Source organism: Chionomys nivalis, chromosome 14 (assembly GCF_950005125.1).
Source record: "Chionomys nivalis chromosome 14, mChiNiv1.1, whole genome shotgun sequence".
In the NCBI taxonomy this organism is placed as follows: domain Eukaryota; kingdom Metazoa; phylum Chordata; class Mammalia; order Rodentia; family Cricetidae; genus Chionomys; species Chionomys nivalis.
The window spans coordinates 24,356,326-24,376,723 of record NC_080099.1 but is presented as its reverse complement, the minus strand read 5'-3'; the positions used below and the strand labels follow the sequence as shown (position 1 = coordinate 24,376,723).

At 51.2% G+C, this 20,398-nt stretch overlaps 1 protein-coding gene across 2 annotated transcripts in view; it reads left to right on the top strand.

Moving 5' to 3' along the window:
• Pdgfrb (platelet derived growth factor receptor beta) overlaps nucleotides 1–19,544 on the top strand; it is a 38,878-nt gene extending 19,334 nt beyond the window's left edge. Inside the window, exons 5-23 of one of the 2 annotated variants that reach the window (XM_057788876.1) lie at nucleotides 224–351; nucleotides 432–606; nucleotides 1,132–1,324; nucleotides 1,876–1,991; nucleotides 3,246–3,369; nucleotides 3,942–4,153; nucleotides 6,739–6,833; nucleotides 7,716–7,848; nucleotides 8,314–8,418; nucleotides 8,710–8,820; nucleotides 10,590–10,749; nucleotides 12,153–12,313; nucleotides 13,062–13,180; nucleotides 13,403–13,525; nucleotides 14,191–14,302; nucleotides 14,816–14,915; nucleotides 15,640–15,745; nucleotides 16,482–16,714; nucleotides 17,707–19,544. In XM_057788876.1, the coding sequence (XP_057644859.1) occupies nucleotides 224–351; nucleotides 432–606; nucleotides 1,132–1,324; nucleotides 1,876–1,991; nucleotides 3,246–3,369; nucleotides 3,942–4,153; nucleotides 6,739–6,833; nucleotides 7,716–7,848; nucleotides 8,314–8,418; nucleotides 8,710–8,820; nucleotides 10,590–10,749; nucleotides 12,153–12,313; nucleotides 13,062–13,180; nucleotides 13,403–13,525; nucleotides 14,191–14,302; nucleotides 14,816–14,915; nucleotides 15,640–15,745; nucleotides 16,482–16,714; nucleotides 17,707–17,863 (2,663 nt within the window). In that variant the 3' untranslated portion in view covers nucleotides 17,864–19,544. Of the gene's footprint in view, nucleotides 1–223; nucleotides 352–431; nucleotides 607–1,131; nucleotides 1,325–1,875; nucleotides 1,992–3,245; nucleotides 3,370–3,938; nucleotides 4,154–6,738; nucleotides 6,834–7,715; nucleotides 7,849–8,313; nucleotides 8,419–8,709; nucleotides 8,821–10,589; nucleotides 10,750–12,152; nucleotides 12,314–13,061; nucleotides 13,181–13,402; nucleotides 13,526–14,190; nucleotides 14,303–14,815; nucleotides 14,916–15,639; nucleotides 15,746–16,481; nucleotides 16,715–17,706 lie in introns of both variants that reach the window. The other variant, XM_057788875.1, reaches the window with a different exon arrangement.
• The last annotated feature ends 854 nt before the right edge of the window (nucleotides 19,545–20,398 follow it).

Genomic DNA, 20,398 nt, shown 5'->3' with positions numbered 1-20,398 from the left:
GTTATCCCATTGTTAGCGCCATGACGAAAGAGATTCTGTCTATGGTGTGCACTCCTCTAGCCCTAGTGTAGCATAGTGCTTGTATATAGTAGTGTTTAATTACTATTGATAGGACCCATGAACGAATCGTTCACAACAGCCACCCACTCCCATTCCCAAGCTCAGTGCTGGTGGCTGTTGATGACTTCCGTGGCCCTAATCTAATCTCCTCGCCCCACTCCAGTGTCATCCATCAATGTCTCTGTGAACGCTGCACAGACGCTGGTCCGCCAGGGTGAGAGCATCACCATCAAGTGCATCGTGATGGGCAATGATGTGGTCAACTTCCAGTGGACATACCCCCGCATGAAGGTACCGCTGGGCCAAGGTTGGAAGGCAGGACAGATGTCCTGGCTCCTACCGGCTTCTCATTTGGGGACTTGTCCTTGCAGAGTGGGCGACTGGTGGAACCAGTGACAGATTACCTCTTTGGGGTGCCCTCCCGAATTGGCTCTATCCTGCACATCCCAGCTGCTGAGCTGAGTGATTCGGGAACCTATACTTGCAATGTCTCTGTGAGCGTGAATGACCATGGAGATGAAAAGGCCATCAACATCACTGTGATCGGTGGGTACCTGGGACTCAGCCCTCTACCCCACCCTGAGCTGACCAGACTCTGGCACAGGCTTGAGGTCCATTTCAGTATCAGATTCAAATAAAATGTAGCGTCAGCCCCAGACTTAGCTCTAAGCCTAACCTAGACTTCTCACCTAGCCAGACTCCTAGTTCATTATCAACCCCTTGATGCCGGCCTTGGCAGTCCCATTGCCAAAGTCAACCTTGTACTAGTTTGAAGCTCTGATGTATCCTGTATGTAATATAGAGCCAGAACAGAAAACTTCAACTCCAGTCCCAAGCTCAGCACTGACCCCAACACTAAGAACACCAAATTCTACTCCTGTTCCAATTCCAGACCAAGCTTGAACTCCTGGTCTGTTACCTCAAGAAGCCCTGCCCCTAGAAGGTACTTCTCTGACCTCTAGTTGGTACAGGCCACCAGGAACACCCCACTACCTGGATCCATACTCTCACTGGTGTCTGGGCATAGCCCCACCCACAGGATCCACCCTTGTCTGTTGTATACCTTCACAGAGAATGGCTACGTGAGGCTGCTGGGAACACTGGGTGATGTACAAATTGCTGAGCTGCACCGGAGTCGGACATTGCAGGTGGTGTTTGAGGCTTATCCGCCACCCACTGTCCTGTGGCTCAAGGACAACCGTACCTTAGGTGACTCCAGTGCTGGCGAGATGGTTCTGTCCACCCGCAACGTGTCCGAGACCCGGTGAGCACCAGAGAGTCCGCTTGCTTTTCAAGTTTCAAAGCTGCCAGGCAGCTCAGGGGCCTTCAGATACCACAAACCTAGATCCTTTTTGCCTGAGAATCTGCTATGTGCTAGGCATGTGCCAGCTGCCAGGGATGCTCAGGACCAGAGTAAGCCACTCTGTCCCTCCTGGAGGGAGAAACACACTGGTGGCTTGGCCGCTTAGAGGTTTAGTTACCTTTGCAATGAGAAGAGACGGCAGGTGGCAGCCAAAAGCAAAATGACTGGATGGAAGCGGGTGTCCCTGAGGCAGACTGACCAGACTGTCCCTTCTGAAGGGGGTGGGTTGTGGGAAGAGGGATACCGAGGTCTTTCCGAAGTTTTCCTCTTAGCTTAGCGGAATTGTCTGTGGGTAGGGATTCAGGAGACTCGGTGTGAATGCTTACTCTGCTGCCGTCACCCACGTGGCCTTGGCAAGCACATCCCTTCCCTGACAGACTATAGGAAGGTGAGGATGCTGTAGGGGTTTCTGAAGTTCTGACTGAAGTCCCCTGGCCTGGTCTGCTCCACAGGTACGTATCCGAACTGACCTTGGTACGTGTGAAGGTGGCAGAAGCTGGCTACTACACTATGCGGGCCTTCCACGAGGACGCAGAGGCCCAGCTCTCCTTCAAGCTGCAGGTCAACGGTAAACATCACCTCCTTTTCCCTTCCTCCCCATCCAAACCTTTCCCTTCCTTCTTTGCCCATCCACCCATGGGAGAGACTGGAGAAAGGGCCTGGAACCAAGGAGGCTGCATTCTAGACTGCTGATCCAGTGTGTCCCCCCTCTGGGCCCTAGTTTCCCAGCAGCAAAATAATGACCACCAGATTGTTTTGGTGTTCCCCCAAATCTGAGTCATTTATCAGTCAACACCACATTTTTACTTCACTTATACAATTCATACTTCGATGAGTAATTTCAATATGGTAGTCTGTTCAGAGTTCTACATTTTATAGCTTGCATCCTAGTAGGGGAAAGGAGGAAGGTTAGGGTTAGAAGAGGAGAAGTAACTATAGAGGGCAGGGAAGGAGGGAGAGAGATAGAACACACACACACACACACACACACAGACACAGAGAGAGAGAGAGAGAGAGAGAGAGAGAGAGAGAGAGCGAGAGAGAGAGAGGAGAGGAGCCTGGCATAGCAGGTGGTGAGGGTTGTAGTTTCCAGTGTGGTGATCAGGGTTGACCTCATTCTGGAGTCGGCCTTTGTGAGAAGACTTGAGGACGAAGGGCATTAGACAAGTGGATATTTAGGGAAGAGCACTACAGATCATGCGTCACGTTGCCAGAGAAGGAAGGTAGGTGTGGCCTGAACAGAGGGCTCTGGCATATATGGAGGGCATAAGGTCAGGGTAGAAATGGAGGAAGGATGGAGGGGGTACTTGGGTGAGTGCTTGTGGGCTTGGTACAGCTTTGGCGACTGAAATGAAGAATTTGTGTACAGAAATGACAGGATAAAGACTTAATGATTTATCAGTTAGCTTTCTAAAACTAAATCTATTTTGAAAGACAAAATTTAGCATCTTGGTTGTAGATGTAAATTCAGTGCCATAGGACATAAATATAAAACAACCACTAAAATAAAATTAGAAAAAAAAAAAAAAAAGAAAGCAATGCTGTCAAAGTCTAGCTTCATGAGCCTGGCTGCCCAGGGCCCTGGTCTCCGGACCCGTTTTCTCTTTGTTAAGGGAAGAGCAAGTCTCAGACTGATGTTAGAGACAGACTCTGAGCCTTGCCCTTTGAAGTACCCGAGAGGAACCTGTCACTTTTCACACTGTGGCTCCTGGTGTATAATGTTCCCCCTGCAGTCTCCTGCCTTGGGGAAATTCTGGAGCATGTCCCCTGAGGTCTGTTCTGATCACCCCACTCCCTGACCCTGTACTCTCTGACTGTTCAGTTCCTGTCCGTGTGCTGGAGCTGAGTGAGAGCCACCCTGCCAATGGGGAGCAGACAATCCGCTGTCGTGGCCGGGGCATGCCGCAGCCAAACGTCACCTGGTCTACCTGCAGAGACCTCAAAAGGTGAGCATACCTGAGCCTCAGCCTTTCAGAATACCCTCATCTGCCTAGAATGACCCAGTGCACGGTAATCCAGACCAGCCTCTTCTCCTGAGAGGTCCAGGCCACATCTTAGACCAGTCCTCTGCCTTCCTGGAGATACTGTGCATAACCTAAGTAGCTCCTTTTCTTGACCCTGAGCCATCCTCAGCTCTGGAAGGTGCAGGGTCTGGCCCCTAGAGGTGTCTAATTCATCCAGTAGTTGTTCTATACCCCTGACCAGAGCTGAGTCTAGTACATAAACATAGGTTGAGTTCAGGGTTTGCCTCTAACCCTGATACACTGGTTAACCTTGAGGGTCAAATGAGTGAATTTTGCCATTTAGGAGTCTCAGTTCTGGAGTACTAGCGCCCCCTGCTGGTCCATCTAGACAACACAGTAGGAACCTGCTTAAGGACCAAGCAGTCATAGAGAGGAAGCATGCTTTCCTTCTTTATACACCACTCAGTGTACAGCCTGCTTTGAGCCTCAGTTTCCCCATCTGCAGAGGGGAACTAAGAGAGGCTGCAATCTAGTCCCATTGTGTCTCCTAGCAGGTGTCCACGAAAGCTGTCACCCATACCCTTGGGGAACGGTTCCAAGGAGGAGAACCAGCTAGAGACTAATGTGACTTTCTGGGAGGAGGAACGGGTATATGAGGTGGTGAGCACGCTGCGCCTGCGTCACGTGGATCAGCCACTGTCAGTACGCTGCATGCTGCAGAACTCGATGGGCAGAGATTCGCAGGAGGTCACCGTGGTACCACATTGTGAGTGTCCCAGCTTTGGGTTGCTCTGATGACCGTTCACCCTTTCCTTGATCCTGCTATTCCAAGCCTGCATGCCCAAAGTGGGTCAAGTCAGCATGCTCACAAAGCCTATAGGAACATTACAAAACCCACCAGAGTATGTTCCTATGCACATCACAACATATCATGTGGGCACAGGTGCACAAACACAAGTCTATACAGCACAGACATGCAAAGCATTGATTTATGCGTAGGAAATGAACTGGTATGCATGATACATGCTGTAAGCATGAGATAAACATGAGAGGGCTGATCTTGAGACTTGGGCATACACTTTTCATGTGCACATGCAATCTGTGCTGAGAATGTTTAATCCCCAGAGAACATATATGTTAGCATGTGCTTCAATATTGTCCATGTATATAAAACCGCAAGATATACTTTTGTAAGCTGTGTATATAAGCCTGCCCAAATCTAAGACTTGTATGTAAATCCATGAAATGAATATCTATACACAGGTACATGTGGGAGTTAGTACAATCCCCATACATGTGTATAAACCATGCATGTACAAATCTTGTGCATGTGTGAAAATTGGCATGGTACATATCTGCACTCACATAGTTGCAACATATAAAACATAAAAAAGCATTGAGCACAAGTCTGTAGACACCCCCCCCAGACAATATGTACAGCAGGTTCACATATGTGTATGGTTATTGCACATATGAACAGTGCTTGCCAGAGTTCAGGTGTGTGTGTCCACTCATCCCTGCCCGCACACGTATGTGCATGCTTCATCACTCACCTATTTCCTGCTCAGTAAGTTATGGGGACCCAAACTCATAGTACACAGGAGGCCGACAAGGGAGTAAACCAGCCCGGGCTGGATCACTACATCCAGAAAGCACCCATAAGAGAAGAAGCTCTATGCCAACCGTCGGGTTGAAGAAGTACCCCAGGAAAAAGAAGCTTTACATCAAATGCTGAAAGATGGCTAGTGTTAGCCTGGGAGGGGTGGTGTTGTAGTCAAGGAGGCCTGTGGAAAAGCCTAGAGGTACATTAGTTTCTGAGAAGTTCAAGGAAACCAGACCGTCTGGAAGGCAAGCTGTATGTGGATCTGAGGCAGGGGAAGTAATAGGGAAGGAAGTGGTAAGGAGTGGGGATACGGGATACAGAAGTCAGAAAAATCAGAGCTTCAAAAGGCATTTCACACACACACACACACACACACATGCATATACAAGCATGCACGCGCACACACCACGCACTCACACGCACACACAGGCTTCTCCACAGCCTTTGAAGGTTTGGCTATGTACATCCCTGTCATTGTAAATATCCTATTGGACTGGAGAGATGTTCAGGGCTTAAGTTCACTCACTGCTCTTCTAAAGGACCTTAGTTCCATTCCCGGCGCCCATGCCAGGGGGCTCACGACCACCTGTGGCTCCAGTGCCCATGGATTTAATGCTTTCTTCTGGCTTCCATCAGCATCCACACACATGGCATTCAGGCATACAAATGCACACATATACACGTACATAAAAATAAAACACAATTATTTCCCCCACACTCTCATATGTGCACATGCATCCCTGAGCAAGTGGGTACAGCAGAGTGTGCGCAGCCTGGCATATAGACCCACTCTAGGCCTGAGTAAAGGCAGGAGGAAAGTCATTGTGTGATGCCTGGCCAGGACACTGTGTTCTATCACACAGAGGATGACTCTGATGGATCCCTGGAGGGTGCAGGCTCCCTTTGCAAGACTAGGACATGGGCGCTGTCAGGAAGAGAGGACAAAGATGTCAGTCAGTGACCCTCAGAAGGAAAGGAGGTGGAGTAAGCCAGAGGAAGGCTCCTTGGGGAACAGAGGAGGACAGGAAGGGGACATAAGGAGGAAGGAGCAAGTTCCCAGAAGACAACAGCTATTGCTAAGTGGGGAAGGACAGAAGTTCAACCAGGGTGGCTGGGTAGCAGCAAAGCTGAAACCTTGGGCTAGAGAAGACTCAGGGCTCAGGGGACCCAGGCAGAGCTGTGTGTTCACCTCAGTGCCCTGAGTAGTGCACTCTATGACCGCCCTGTCACACACACCAGCTGGTCCCCAAGGAGGGTCTGGGAGGAACAGACTCTTTTTAGAATGTGGATTCACCAGGCTGCTGAAGTTCAGAGTTGGCTCTTTCGAGCAGTCACTTAGTGAATGCCTCAACCATTTGGTTAGAAATGGCACTTAAATCTATGACCCAGGTATGACAACCCACCAGGGCATCGGCCTGGAAGAAAAGAGGGCATGGCCTGGTCCTCAGGGTGCCTAATGCCATGAGAGGTACAGAGAATGATCAGGAACCAGAAGAGGGTTTTCTGTAGCCTAGCAGGATGATGCAGAGGCCAGCCTGAGCCCGGCCATGATCTGAGAAGAGGGATTATTGAGGGACACTGGGGTTTGCAGGTAAGGCCAGAGCGAGGGTCCTGAGGCCAGCTATCTAGAGAGTAAGGGCTTAGTGCTAGGCAGAGCAAGTCCAGTGGATCTGTGATGCCCACAGCATGATGGGGAGAGCAACTGCCAGCCGCTATTTGCTTACGGCTACTTTGGTCTCTGTCTTTAGCCCTGCCTTTCAAAGTGGTGGTGATCTCAGCCATCCTGGCCTTGGTGGTCCTCACCGTCATCTCGCTCATCATTCTCATCATGCTGTGGCAGAAGGTAAGCGCCTTTAGCCTGTAGGTGCAAAGTAAACCCCTGTTTCCTCATGGTCTGCCCTAAATGTCACACAGTCTGCCACATATAAAGGACCTAGCATAGAGCTCAGCTGATTCAGAGCAGCACTGGGTCCCCATCTCCCTCCATCCCCAGTGGGCTGTGCTGACCCCAGGCCTGGTGCAAGGGGTCCAGGACTGACTCCAGACCCCTGCTCTTTCCTCTGCCTCAGTCTTTCCTGTTCAATCCAGTCGCGGGACAAATGGCACTTTGTGGGTAGACTACCCTGGCCCCATGATTCTTCCAGCTCTTACCCATGAGTCACTAGAATGCAATCTGACCCCACGAATCTAAAGTTGCAATGCTCTGTTCTGACATTTTCCCGTTCTGTAGCTCCAAACGCTTACAATTCCTGAATTGGGACTTTGGTGCCCTTCATCCTGTCATTATAAGATTCCAATCCTGTGACTCCAGCATCTAAGATTTCCACATTCAAAGGCTGCATCCTTTTGAGATCCCACGGAGACAGACCCGACATGGGAAGGGCCCCCCACATTTGACATCTGAGGAGTAACTGGGGCTCAGGGAGAAGCTGATAAATCCGTTCTAGTGAGTGAAGGCCACCCTGTCAGCTGCTCTCCAGAGGCAGCGTCCTCAGGGTATCTCAGGCACACTTTCCACCTTCTGGGGCCCCTTAGTGCCAGTTGCCTCTGAACTCATGGAGACCTTGGTTTTGCTGGTCACTCGCTGTATTTCTTTAAATATGTTCCCGGCCTCTCTTGGTCTCAGAGTCTCCTGTCCCATCTGCCATCTAAGGCTGAAACTGATAGGCTCAAGGCCAAAGATGCCCTCTGACCAACCAGCTCATTTGTTGGTCTTGTCCTGCAGAAACCACGCTATGAGATCCGATGGAAGGTGATTGAGTCTGTGAGCTCTGATGGTCACGAATACATCTATGTGGACCCTGTACAGTTGCCTTATGATTCCACCTGGGAACTGCCACGGGACCAGCTCGTGCTCGGTCAGTCATAAGAAGTCTTCGGTGGCAATAGGGACCCTGAGATCTGCTCCCAGCATGCTTACGACTCAGCTGAGGCCCAGAGCTGATATCTTGTCTTCTCTGGTTCTCAGTATCCTCTCTATATGGTGAAGACAAGATGATCCCTGATAGCATGGAAGCCCTAGGAACCTGAGATTGATATGGGGCCCCTCTAGGCCAAAGAGGAAGTACCAGAGATAGGCTGGGGAGTCTGAGACGGGTGCAGGGGAGCTGTGATTTCCTGAGGAGGCAGGAGGTCTTCCAGGGGCTCTAGGGGAGGCAGACAGCAGGCAGGATCTAAAGGAGACCCAAAGGATGGGAAGCTTCCTGAGAGGGAGCACAATGAGGTGGTTGGAAGGTAACCTAAGAGAATAGTCCCCCGTTCTGAGTGGGAAGATGAGGTAAGGGTCCTAGTTCCCAGAAGCTGAGAGTTTCTTTCCATCCCAGGACGCACGCTAGGCTCCGGGGCCTTCGGACAGGTGGTGGAGGCCACGGCTCATGGTCTGAGCCATTCACACGCCACCATGAAAGTGGCTGTCAAGATGCTGAAATGTGAGTCTTGAAACATGAGCCAGCCCACCCCTTCCTCACACCTATGGTCCTACTCTGCCTTACCCTTCCCTGTACATTTGGTTTCTTCTGAAGGGCCCCGGTCCTGGATTTGTGAGACAGAAAGGCTCCTCACTGTGTCCTCTTTGGATTCCTCTTTCTTCTCTCCCCTCCTTCCACCTTCTTCCTGCTCCAGTGAGGTCCTCACCACCCTGGGACAATAGTCCTACATCAGAGTGGGACAGAGTAGGCCCTGGTGGGGCCCACCCAGACTGAGCCCCTTTCCCTCCTCAGCTACAGCCCGAAGCAGTGAGAAGCAAGCCCTCATGTCAGAGCTGAAGATCATGAGTCACCTCGGACCCCACCTGAATGTGGTCAACCTGCTGGGAGCCTGTACCAAAGGAGGTACTCAAGTCATGCCCCAGAGGACTCTGAGGCTCCTCTCTTTCCTGTTCTCACTCAGTCAGCCACCAACAGGACGCTCTTGCGGGAGTGCCCACACACCTGCTGCCCAGCACACCAACTGGTGACCCATTGGGCTGCTGGCATAGTGATAATAGTGACGTTGTTTTACTTTTACTTCACTATCCCAGATTGCCGCACACCGCGACCCCGGTCTGCACTCTATGCGCTAGACCCCAGTTTGCAAGCTTCGGGCAAGGGGCTGGAGGTTGAGAATACACACACAGAGACAGACCGACACACAGACCTTTAAACACTGATACCAAAGCCCCTCTTTATTAGCACCATGGAGGCTTAAATACACTGCAGTCAATGGCCAACAGGTGAAAATCCCATCCTCTGATCCTCTAAGCTAGGCACAGCTTCTAGTAACTTCAATTAGAAGGTTCTAGGAGGGAAGAGCAGCTGAAGGCCAGGACTCATTAGTCCCAACACAAGATGAGTTCAGTTTTTGTTTTTAGAAATTTATTTATTATGCATACAGTGTTATGCTGTCCTGTAGGCTTACAGGCCAAAAGAGGGCACTAGATCTCATTATAGGTGACTGTGAGCCACCATGTGGTTGCTGGAAATTGAACCCAGGATCTCTGGAAAAGCAGCCAGTGCTCTTAACCACTGAGCCATCTCTCCAGCCCCTGGGTTCGGTTTTAGAAACTCAGAATCATGATACCTTCAGGGCAGAGAGATTCTTGGGGCCACTAGTTCCAGCAGCTTCCAAACCCAAGTCTCTCCAGACATTATTTTCTTCAGATTCTGAAGTTTTATGTGAGTACATATTTGCCTGTATGTCTGTGCATTATGTGTGTGCTGGTGCCTGAGGCGGCCAGATGAGGGCATCAGACCCTCTGGAACTGGAGTTACAGATGGTTGTGAGCCATCACGTAGGTGTGGGATATGGAACCAGGATCCTCTGTGAGAGCTCTTAACAAGGCTCCTAACTGCTGACCATCTCTCCAACCTCCATTTTTGTATTTTCACAATACATTTTGGAAACCGTGAGAAAGTAACAGCTTCTACAGCTTGGAGACAGCAGAGCCCATCCATCAGCGGGCTAACCAGGAGCTGGCTTTTGTTCACATGGGTGTTGAAAGTCACTTTGGTCGATGTGTTTACTTGAGGGTTTGGTTACCCTTGGGCTGTGGACATAGTAATAATAGTGAAGTTGTTGCCATTCGCAGCTGCCTGTTGTGAGATCTGGGATTTTCCTCAGTGTTGTGTAATCAGTCTAAATACAGAAGTACATTGCACACAGACCGTCGTCCGTGCCTGTACTGGGCATATTTCAAAAGTGTCTTTGTCTTTTGGGTGGCTTTAAGTGCGTTGAACTTAAGTGTAACTGGTAAATGGTGCTGACAGAGACGTTTACCTACTTCATGTAGATCAGAATCCAAGAGTCTGAAAAGAGCAGCAGCAACTGATGTCAGAGGCTTGCCCCATGCCGAGCCCTCAAAGACATCATCTCAGGGGTCTTCATGTCAACCCCAAGGGTGGGTCTTGTTAGCCCCTGGCTAGAAGGGCAAAAGAAGGCCCTGGGAGAGTAATCGCTTACAGTCACAGAGGGCAGAGAGAGGATCCAGGTTTGCAAGGTGCCAGCCCTCTTTGCCATGTTGCCATCGGTGTCTCCACACCCAAGACTCTTCATTGGCCTTGTGGCCATCCTGGGAAGAATGAGGCCTCTCCCAGAGTCCATCCCTGAGCCTGTCCTTCTGCAGGGCCCATCTACCTCATCACCGAATACTGCCGCTACGGTGACCTGGTGGACTACCTGCACCGCAACAAGCACACCTTCTTGCAGCGCCATTCCAACAAGCCATGCCCACCCAGTGCTGAGCTCTACAGCAATGCCCTGCCAGTGGGGCTTTCCCCACCCAGGTATGAGGGAGGGAGCCCCGAGTGAGGACCTGCCAAGCATATGGGCACTCGTGTTCAGAAGCCCAAAGATGAGGGTGTGAGCGTTGGGGCAGAGTCAGTTCCCAGAGACAGAGTCATAACCAGACAGACGATGATAATAGGAGGGAGAGAGGGATCAGCTGTTATTCCGTGTCATCTCAGTGAGGCAGGCTCCATCCTAAACCTTCTAAAGATGTGACTCCTTGAACCCATGGGTGTCCTTTTCTATTGTCTTAGGGACATAGGGGCAGAGGCAGTGATTATCTGAGAGCCAGGCTCTAAGATGCTATATACTAGGCTCTGGGCCTTAGCTCCCTACCCTCCACAAGCCAGTCTCCCCAGTTCCCTACAGGCAACTCAGCTCTTTTTTTCTGATTATTTCATAAAGAACTTTTCTTATTTTGTTTTTCATTTGTTTGTTTAGTTTTTGTTTTTTAATTTATTTATTTTCATTGGTGTTCTGCCTGTATGTATGTCTGTGTGAGGGTGTTGGATTCTAGAATTACAGATAGCTGTAAGCCACCATGTGGGTGCTGGGAATTGAACCTGGGTCCTCTGGAAGAGCAGTCAGTGCTCTTAACCACTGAGCCATATTTTCATCCCCGCTTACTTTGTTTTGTTGTTGTTGTTTGTTAATTTAAAAAAACAAAGATAATAACTTTGCAAAAGTGTACTCAGGGATATGAAAATGCACCCCATCCTAACACTGTGACGTGTTCCCTCACATGCGTGTTTGGTTCCACTCTTCCCTGGGGAACTGAGGCTGTACCTGAGGGGTCCAGGTGAGGCCTCATTGCTACCCTAGACTATACACCTCGCCGCTCTGTAGGCATGGATAGGTACTGGAAAGGCCCAGAAAGGAACCACTCTGCAGACTCATGTATGACCCTTTCCCTGGTTGCTGTAATCACTCCTGGGTGTGAACTCTGAGAACACGTGAAATTGAAGTTTGAAATGTATGCTCTGGCAATGCTGAAGCATGCATGGGCAGCCCGTATATGGTGGTTCTGTTGAATTTGTCCATATTGGATTTCATGGTCTAAGTTGATGACGACTGACCAGGTCTCTTCCTCAAGAGGGCGCAAAATGTCATTACATGGTTGTGCGCCACCATGTGGCTTCTGGGAATTGAACTCAGGACCTCTGGAACATGGGGTGCATTTCCTCATATCATCCCTGCAGCCCAGGGTCCAGCTCAGGGCCACACAGATTAGTTGGAAGAGTTGATTCAGTTATGTGTATTGTGGCAGACCATAGGACAGTGGGTACAGTGACTGAGGAGATCTACAGATGACAAGGCCGCATGGGCTCAGGCTGAGCAAGGGCCAGGAGCAGGAGGGAAGAGAAATCCATGGCTTCCCCTGACTCCATCCTCTTATCTCCAGCCACTTGTCCCTGACTGGGGAGAGCGATGGCGGCTACATGGACATGAGCAAGGATGAATCTGTAGACTATGTGCCTATGCTGGACATGAAAGGAGACATCAAATATGCAGACATCGAGCCCTCCAACTACATGGCTCCTTATGACAACTATGTCCCATCTGGTAAGTGGATGTGGTGCTGGCACACGTGTGCAGGCTCATCCCATGTACACGGTGATGCTTTCCTTTCAAAGTCCCTCATGTGCTCAGTCTTGTGACAACCCTGGAAGGCAGAGAGCCCATTTCATACCTGTGGAAACTGAGGCCAGCTGCCTGCCCACTGCTGCTGTGCAGTGGAGCCCTGACCCAAATCCTGTAACTGGTTCCAGAAGCATGCACACTCTGGCAAGAAGGGGAGAACCAGGTAGAGGTGGCCTTCTAGGGCCTGGAGGAAGACAGATGTGCTCTGGGTTGGCCGTGGGATCATCTAATGTCCTGAGAAACAGGCAGGCAAGCCTTAGCTGGTGGTTTCAGGACTAGGGCTTTTCTTGCCAGTGAGGACAGTGAAAGCAGAAGAGGTTTAGGTTAGACACTTAAGAACTCATTCTCACCGTGTGGTGGTGGCGCACACCTTTAATCCCAGCACTCGGGAGGCAGAAGCAGGCGGATCTCTGTGAGTTTGAGGCCAGCCTGGTCTACAAGAGTGAGTTCCAGGACAGGCTTCAAAGCTATAATGAAACCCTGTCTCTCAAAACAAAGCCAACCAATCAACCAACCAAACAAACAAAAACAAAACTCATTCTCCTAAGGGAACACTTAGAAAATCAGTAGCCATTTGTATTGAACTCTCAGCCACCTACAAGCCTAAAGACAGGGCTCTTCTAGGCCTGTGGTGTACACAAAGTAACCCATAATCCTCTGCACTCTCTAGCCCCTGAAAGGACCTATCGGGCCACCTTGATCAATGATTCTCCAGTGCTTAGTTACACAGACCTCGTGGGCTTCAGCTACCAGGTGGCCAATGGCATGGAGTTCTTGGCATCTAAGAATGTAAGTGTGGTCCTGATGGGGAAGGCAGAATTATGGGGAGAGGGGTCATCTAGCCAACTAGACTCTCCCACATTTATGGGTGAGATAGCTCCCAACCTTCTGGTGGGCTGGACAATGAGAAACCTCACACCCGGGCAGGCACGGATTTTTCCTGAATCTCTGTCCCAGAGGATCTTCTCCACAGTTGCCCCTTAGTCTCAGCACCCCTTTTCCCTGACCCAGTGCGTCCATCGAGACCTGGCGGCCAGGAACGTGCTCATCTGTGAGGGCAAGCTGGTCAAGATCTGCGACTTTGGCCTGGCTCGAGACATCATGCGTGACTCAAACTACATCTCCAAAGGCAGCGTGAGTGCCTTCATCATCCGTGGGGTTGTCCCTAGGTGCTTCTCACCTAGACATGGTTTTCTCCAGATTCATGTGGCCTCAGTTTGGTAGGGGGCCACTGGTAGCTTATCCTACCAGCAGAGATGTCAATGCTGCCTACTTATGAGCAGGGACAGGACAAGGAGCCTAGCTTTGTGCACAGTGGAGAGAGACTGGGAGAGGGTCAGGAGTGTCACAGCAGGGGCCAAGGAACCAGCTACAGTGGGCTTGGGGTAAATGGGAAGGGGGTATAGACACCCCTGTTTTAGGAGATGTAAGGTAAAGGAGCATAGAAAGGAGCCCAGAAGATGTGGTAAGATAGGTTAAGTCTTGAAGCTCAGGGGTAGAAGGTCTGCAGACCCCAGAGACCAAAGAGAACTCCTGGACATGACCATGGCTGCCCATGTCTATGCACAACACACCCTAAGGGCTTCCTGCAGGAACACAGGCTGCCATGTCTTTAGCTAGTGAGTTATGAAACAGCTTCGCAGCACTCTGACCAGGAATGTGCTTAGATAGAGCCTTGGAGTGGAGTGAGATGGAATTGGTATGGGAGATGCTGGGCCTCCTCCTTCCCAGGCGAGGTGGGGCTGAGAGATTGGCCACGAGGACCCTCCATGCACTCAGTCCCTGTCTTGCCCTTGCAGACCTTCCTGCCTCTAAAGTGGATGGCCCCAGAGAGCATCTTCAACAGCCTCTACACCACGCTGAGTGATGTGTGGTCTTTCGGGATCCTGCTGTGGGAGATCTTCACACTGGGTGAGCTGCTTCTTCTCCTGGCCCCAAGCTATACCCCAGAGCAGCTACCCTCCTGCTCCTACCTCCCTCCTGACTGCCTCTCAGGCTGGAAGCAGGGGACTGTGGGGCAGACACTGGAACATGAGCAGGGACTCATGAGCAAGGCCAGGCTGTGCCTCTCTTTCCCTTGCATGGCTTTGGCAAGTTCTTTGCCTACTCTGTCTTCCCATCCAAGCATCAAAGGAGTTAGACATATCAAAAGGCATGCTTGAAGCTAGCTATAAAGGTGTACGTCTGTAATCCCAATACTTGGAAGTCAAGAAGATGGAAAGTTTCAGGCCAGCTTGGGCTACACCGAGACTCCATAAGCACAGACAGACCCTGCTTGGGTATCATTGCTTCTCTAGTTCCATCTCTGTCTCCAATGCCAAGGGCATTACACTCTTGTATACACCAGGACAGTGTGCCTGAGAGGACAACCTGCCACTTTCCACATGCTGAGACACTAATGTCCCTGTCTCTGTTCCATAACAGGTGGCACCCCTTATCCAGAGCTGCCTATGAACGACCAGTTCTACAATGCCATCAAGAGGGGCTACCGCATGGCCCAGCCCGCTCATGCCTCTGACGAGATGTGAGTGGAACCTTGTGCACTTGGGAGGAATCTGAGGGTTCAGAGGCTGTGCATCTCCAGCTCAGAGGCTAGACAAATCCTGTTAGAACTGGATCAAGCTGTTCAAAATGGCACCATCAGAAAGTTCTATCCTAGCCCAGGTCTCCACTTTCTCAAGGCTGGTTTCAAATTCAAGCCTGTCCTGTTCATATGGCTGACGTTAGTACTGCCCTAACATCTTACTGCTTGCATTGCTCCAGCAAAAGACCCAAAGCTGAACTTTTTTTAAAATAAAAAATTTTTTTAAGTGTATGAGTGCTTTTCCTGCATGCCTGTGTGTGCATTGCATCCATGTCTGATGCCCTCGGAGATCAGAAGAGGGTGTCAGATCCTCTGGGATTGTGAGCAACATGTGGGTGCTGGGAATCGAACCCAACTATTCTAAGAGCAACAAGTGCTCATAACCATTGAGCCATATCTCCAACCTGACCCAGAGGTGAACTTTAAGGGCTCAGTTTGGTCACATGCCATCAGATCCAGGCCTGAGCTGGGAAGATGAAAATCCCTATAAGCCAAATTTGGGTCACATGCTCACCATGGCATCTTGGACACACAGAATCACAGCAATGATGGTGTTAACAATGATGCGGCTCCTTCCCAGCATCTGCCTTCACCTTGCTCTGAACTCTACTGCATGGCCCTGCCCCTAAGGCAGAGACTCTGACCCTCTCTCTGCCTCCCCCAGCTATGAGATCATGCAGAAGTGCTGGGAAGAGAAGTTTGAGACTCGACCTCCCTTCTCCCAGCTGGTGCTGCTCCTGGAGAGGCTGCTGGGCGAGGGTTATAAAAAGGTATGGAGACAAGGCGGGGTGGGAGACAGAGTTCTGGTCCCAACCCTGTGCACTGGGCATGGGGTGATGTGCTGGTATTTGGGAGGAAATATTCTTCACATACACTGGGCCTGAGTTTCCTTGCTGGTACTAGAAAGAGTCATGCGAGAGCCAGGAGTTTATTTTAGTAGAACCAAGATGTGGAAGCTGATGAATCTGACCCAGGGAGGTGCAGACGGTTGATAACACTGTCAAACCTGGGCACCATGACAACCCTGGGACTCCTCCCTAGGCTCTCCCGAGCCCTTGCACCAACCACTTAAACTTTGTCCCAGGTTTATATGAGGCCAGTGGAGCGAGTTTGTCCTGACCTCGCCTTCTTACTTCTTCCCATCTGGGGGTGGTTCTGGGGAGGTTTGGGGAGATCAAGGCAGAACGGACTCACCACTATCTCATAGCAAGGGACGCTGACCCCCAGCCCCAACAGACGGCTATGGGAGACCTCAACGGGATAAGATTCCTTATCAGTTACTCTGAAGTGGTGTAGGAACAATGGTCATGGTGCTGCCTGACTACCTGCCCTCCCTAGGGGACTCTGAGCATGTGCCTTGTCTTGGGATACCAGGTAGGAAGGCAGCTCACCAGTGTGGCTTTGAGCGGAACCCCTTTCTCTGTGTACCAGCTGGGGGAGGGGATCTCTAGGACCTTGCCTGTCTCTCACCCAGTTTTTTCCTTCTCTCCCTGTCCTGTGGAGCAGAAATACCAGCAGGTGGATGAAGAGTTTCTAAGAAGTGACCACCCAGCCATCCTGAGGTCTCAAGCCCGCTTGCCAGGGTTCCACAGCCTCCGATCTCCCCTGGACACCAGCTCTGTCCTCTATACCGCCGTGCAGCCCAACGAGGGTGACAATGACTACATCATCCCCCTGCCTGACCCCAAACCTGATGCTTCTGATGAGGGCCTCATGGAAGGTTCCCCCAGCCTTGCCAGGTAGCCACCCTAACCCTTTGTTCCCAGACATCATGCGGATAGTGCATGTGTTCATGTGTGTGTGTGTGTGCATGTGTGTGTGCACAACCATGTGTGTGTGTGCACAAGCATGCATGTGTGTGTGCACGAGCATGCGCACACGCTTACTACACTCACCACAGAAAAACTGACAGCTAGCTAGAGAAAGGACTAACTCCTGCCCAGTGGCCAGCAGAGGCTGGAGTTTATTCAGCCCTTGAAACCACAGATGGGAAGGGCATTCTAGAATGAAATAAGATGTTCAAGAACCCATTTGCAAGATAGCTCTTCCTTTTAAAGGTGCACCCAGCAGACTCTTCTCAGGTACTATGTTAGTTCTGAGCTCAGAGAGGAAACATTTAACACTTCCTAGCTGCTAGTATGGGTCATGGCTGCCCTTGACACCATGTCCAGAGGGCTCCAGAGAACTTGGTTGTAGGAGATGGAGGCACTGCAAATTCAGCTTAGAATTCAGACAGCAGAAGAGACCCGAGGTCTGCCTTGGGTTGTGGCGAGTGCATTGTGGGATGGGCTCTAGGGGAGCCTCATTGCTTCCTAGACTGATGTCAAGCTGGAGTGGGGACTCCCCAAATCGAGATTCAGCCCATGGAGGAGTGGAAGGAGACATGCTGGTTTTCATTTCTAGCCTGTCATTATGAAATGTGGACAGGCCTTGCCTCTGTGAGCCTCTGTTTCTCAATAGGAACTCGCAGTCCATGTAGGTCTTAGCAGGCCCTGAAGGCAGGTGGGATTGAGAAAGAAACTCAAGAACTTTATGGTCCTGCCCTCAAGTTCTGGCTTCTGTCCTCCTTCACTGTGTATTGGGGAGCGATGATATAAACTCTCAAAGCTGTGCTTTCCAGAGGTGCAGGCCTCTCGGTGTGGAAAGTCAATACACAGAAAGCTCTTAGACAATACTGTAAGTTCTTCCCAGGCTCTCCCTAGCTCCTTTCTGACTTGTTTCCTTCCTCCAGCTCCACCTTGAATGAAGTCAACACTTCCTCGACCATCTCCTGTGACAGTCCCCTGGAGCTCCAAGAAGAGCCACAGGCAGAGCCCGAGGTAGACCCAGAGCAGCCACAGGGTTCGGGCCAGGAACCCCTGGCTGAAGCAGAGGACAGCTTCCTGTAGGGACTGGACCCACCCCACCCTGTCCGAAACTCCCGTCTGCCTCCCAGCACCCAACCCTCCTGGCCTGGCCTGGCCATCAAGCTGTTGCACTGCCACCAGCTGCTTGAAGAAGGACCCTGGTGTGCGGCACCCAAGGTCCAGGGACCAATTTAGCTTAGGAGGCAAGAGAACTGTGGGGATCGAGTCTCTGCCTTTGGAAGGCCATGAGTCTCTGAGCCAGAGCTCCTCCAAGGGATTCAGTTTCCCCAGATGTAAGAGGAAGAATTGGACTTGGCTCTCAGACAGGTATGGAGCCTGGATTCCTGGAGAGAGTGCTGGGTGTAAGGCGGTGTGTTCATTATTTCCTCCTGTGTAGCCAGCTGGATCATTCCACTTCGATCTTCACAAGAACTGGACAAGAACCTGGTGCCTGGCTCCTGGTCAAACAGTGGCCAGCCTCGGTCAAGGTCCTGCCTTGGTGCCAATCTTAGGTGTCCTAGGCCCAAGCTGGTCTGGGGCCAGCCATGATTAATGAACATGGTTAAGGGTGAAGGCAGAGCTGAGTACAGGATGCTCTGGCCTGCATCCCTCAGGGCACAGCTGGCCACAAGAAGTACCAATGCCTTTCGTCCTCCTCCGTGCTGGAGTGTGTCCCTCCTCACTCTCAGCCGACCTGCCTAACAGAGTCTGCAGGCCCTCTAGTCCACGCCTGGGATGCGCCTCACTGAAGTGAGCTGTATCTCCCTGAAGTGTGCCTCACTGGGAGTCCTGACTCTGCACTGGACTTGCAGTGAGACCTTGGAGGGTGCCTTGTTCTCTCTGGGTACCAGTTTTCTTTCCCCTTTGAAAAATGAACAAGTTGGATTCATCGACTCTGAGTGCCCTGTCAATACTTTAATTCCAGAGTGTCCCAGGGATTGGTACTTATCCAGGCAAAGTGGGGTCAAGTCCCTAAGCCACCTCTCTGGGAGTCAGCTGAACTCTGGAAAGACTCCAGAAACACACCACATCTGGGGATTCAGGAACTGAGCCTTTTCTTCAGGTCCCCAAGTGTAACTGCCCAGGCCTTGACTTGGCCTAACAGTCACCGTCCTAGGAAAACCCCCTACAGCTGTCCTGAGGACACAGAAGGACCACGAGACCCTACTTATGCCATGGTAAACTCTGGAGTCAGCAAGAGTGACAGAGAAGGCAAGCCAGGCACCTCAGGCCACTGTCACCAGAAGTGTGGACAGACGTGATGGAGAGTGAGTGAGGACAGAGTGGGGCCTGAGGTGGACATGAGAAGTAGACGCTATGGGGGCTGCCATCTCGAGTGGCAGCTGTGCCCGGCCTCAGGCAGCACCACACGGGAATGTTTCCATCACTGGCTTCTCACTAACCCTGAACCAATGGATACTGGAGGATCCTGGGGAGTGAGGGGTGGGATGGGACAGTGTAGCGGAAGTCAGCCCTTCTGGGGGCCCTCCCATGCTGGGTTGCTGGCTGGCAGCTCCCTGCCAGGAGCAGCAGAGGTTGCTGGAGGATGGAGAGCATTGCTCACAAGGGTACCAAAGATGTAATCACCTAGGTTTACAAGTACCTGTAGGACTCACAATAACCCACATTTAGACACCGGAAGTGCTATTTTATATGCTGTTAAGTTTTCCTATCTGTATTTTTTCTTTAAAGGAAAAAATGTAATATTAAACTTGGTGCTTCTCACTGAGAGACTGTTCTCTTGGGTTTCGGTCTATGTGTCCAGGATTGGGGAGACAGTTTGTTCCAGACAGGTCCGTCCCTTTGGCTCCGACTTACAGTTACCTTTTTTAAAAAGCGAGTTTCATTTCCTCCTATCCTGGGAAGTGGTTGGGTGACCACCTAGGCCTTGTGCTTGGGTTTCCAGGTGTGAAGCGAGGCTTTTCTGACCGTGATATCTGGAAGGAGAGCGTGGGCTTACAGAGATGCCCAGGCCCCCTCCACCCTGCCCGCCTCACCATGTGCTCTGGCTTTGGCCACTAAGCTGAGTCACCCTCCCTGTCCCACTTCTTGCTGCCCACAGCCAGATTTGAGCTGGGGTAGCTGATGGAGAGGTGCCTACCAGAGTCCGAATCCTACCTAGGTCCTTGAGAGTCATCACTGGAACCCAGGTAGGACCAGCTCAGACCGAATACTCAGGAGGGCCAGAGAGCAAGAGAAAGAAAGGAAGGATTAGGGGTGGGGGAGAGACGAAGCGATGAGGGGCAGTGTGGTGGAGTGGGGCAGCAGGAGGGGAAGAACCGTGCTGGCTGAGGACAGAGGGATGCAGACCCAGGTGGTTTCAGCATCCCAGAGATTATGGGGTCGGCATATCTATTGCATGAGATAAGCAATCTGGTTCCTGCTGGGTCCTGGCTTTAGGTTACTCTGCTGATCGCAGCCTACAGCACACTGGCCTGTGGGACACTGACAGCAGCTCAGGACCAGGGACATTAGAGCTTCGGGGACAGGCAATGGGGAAAGGGTTCCAACTCAGGCTGGGGTTCCCAGACCCTCCCACCTCAGCTGTTTGGCGGGGTCACTTGAGATGGGAGCGAG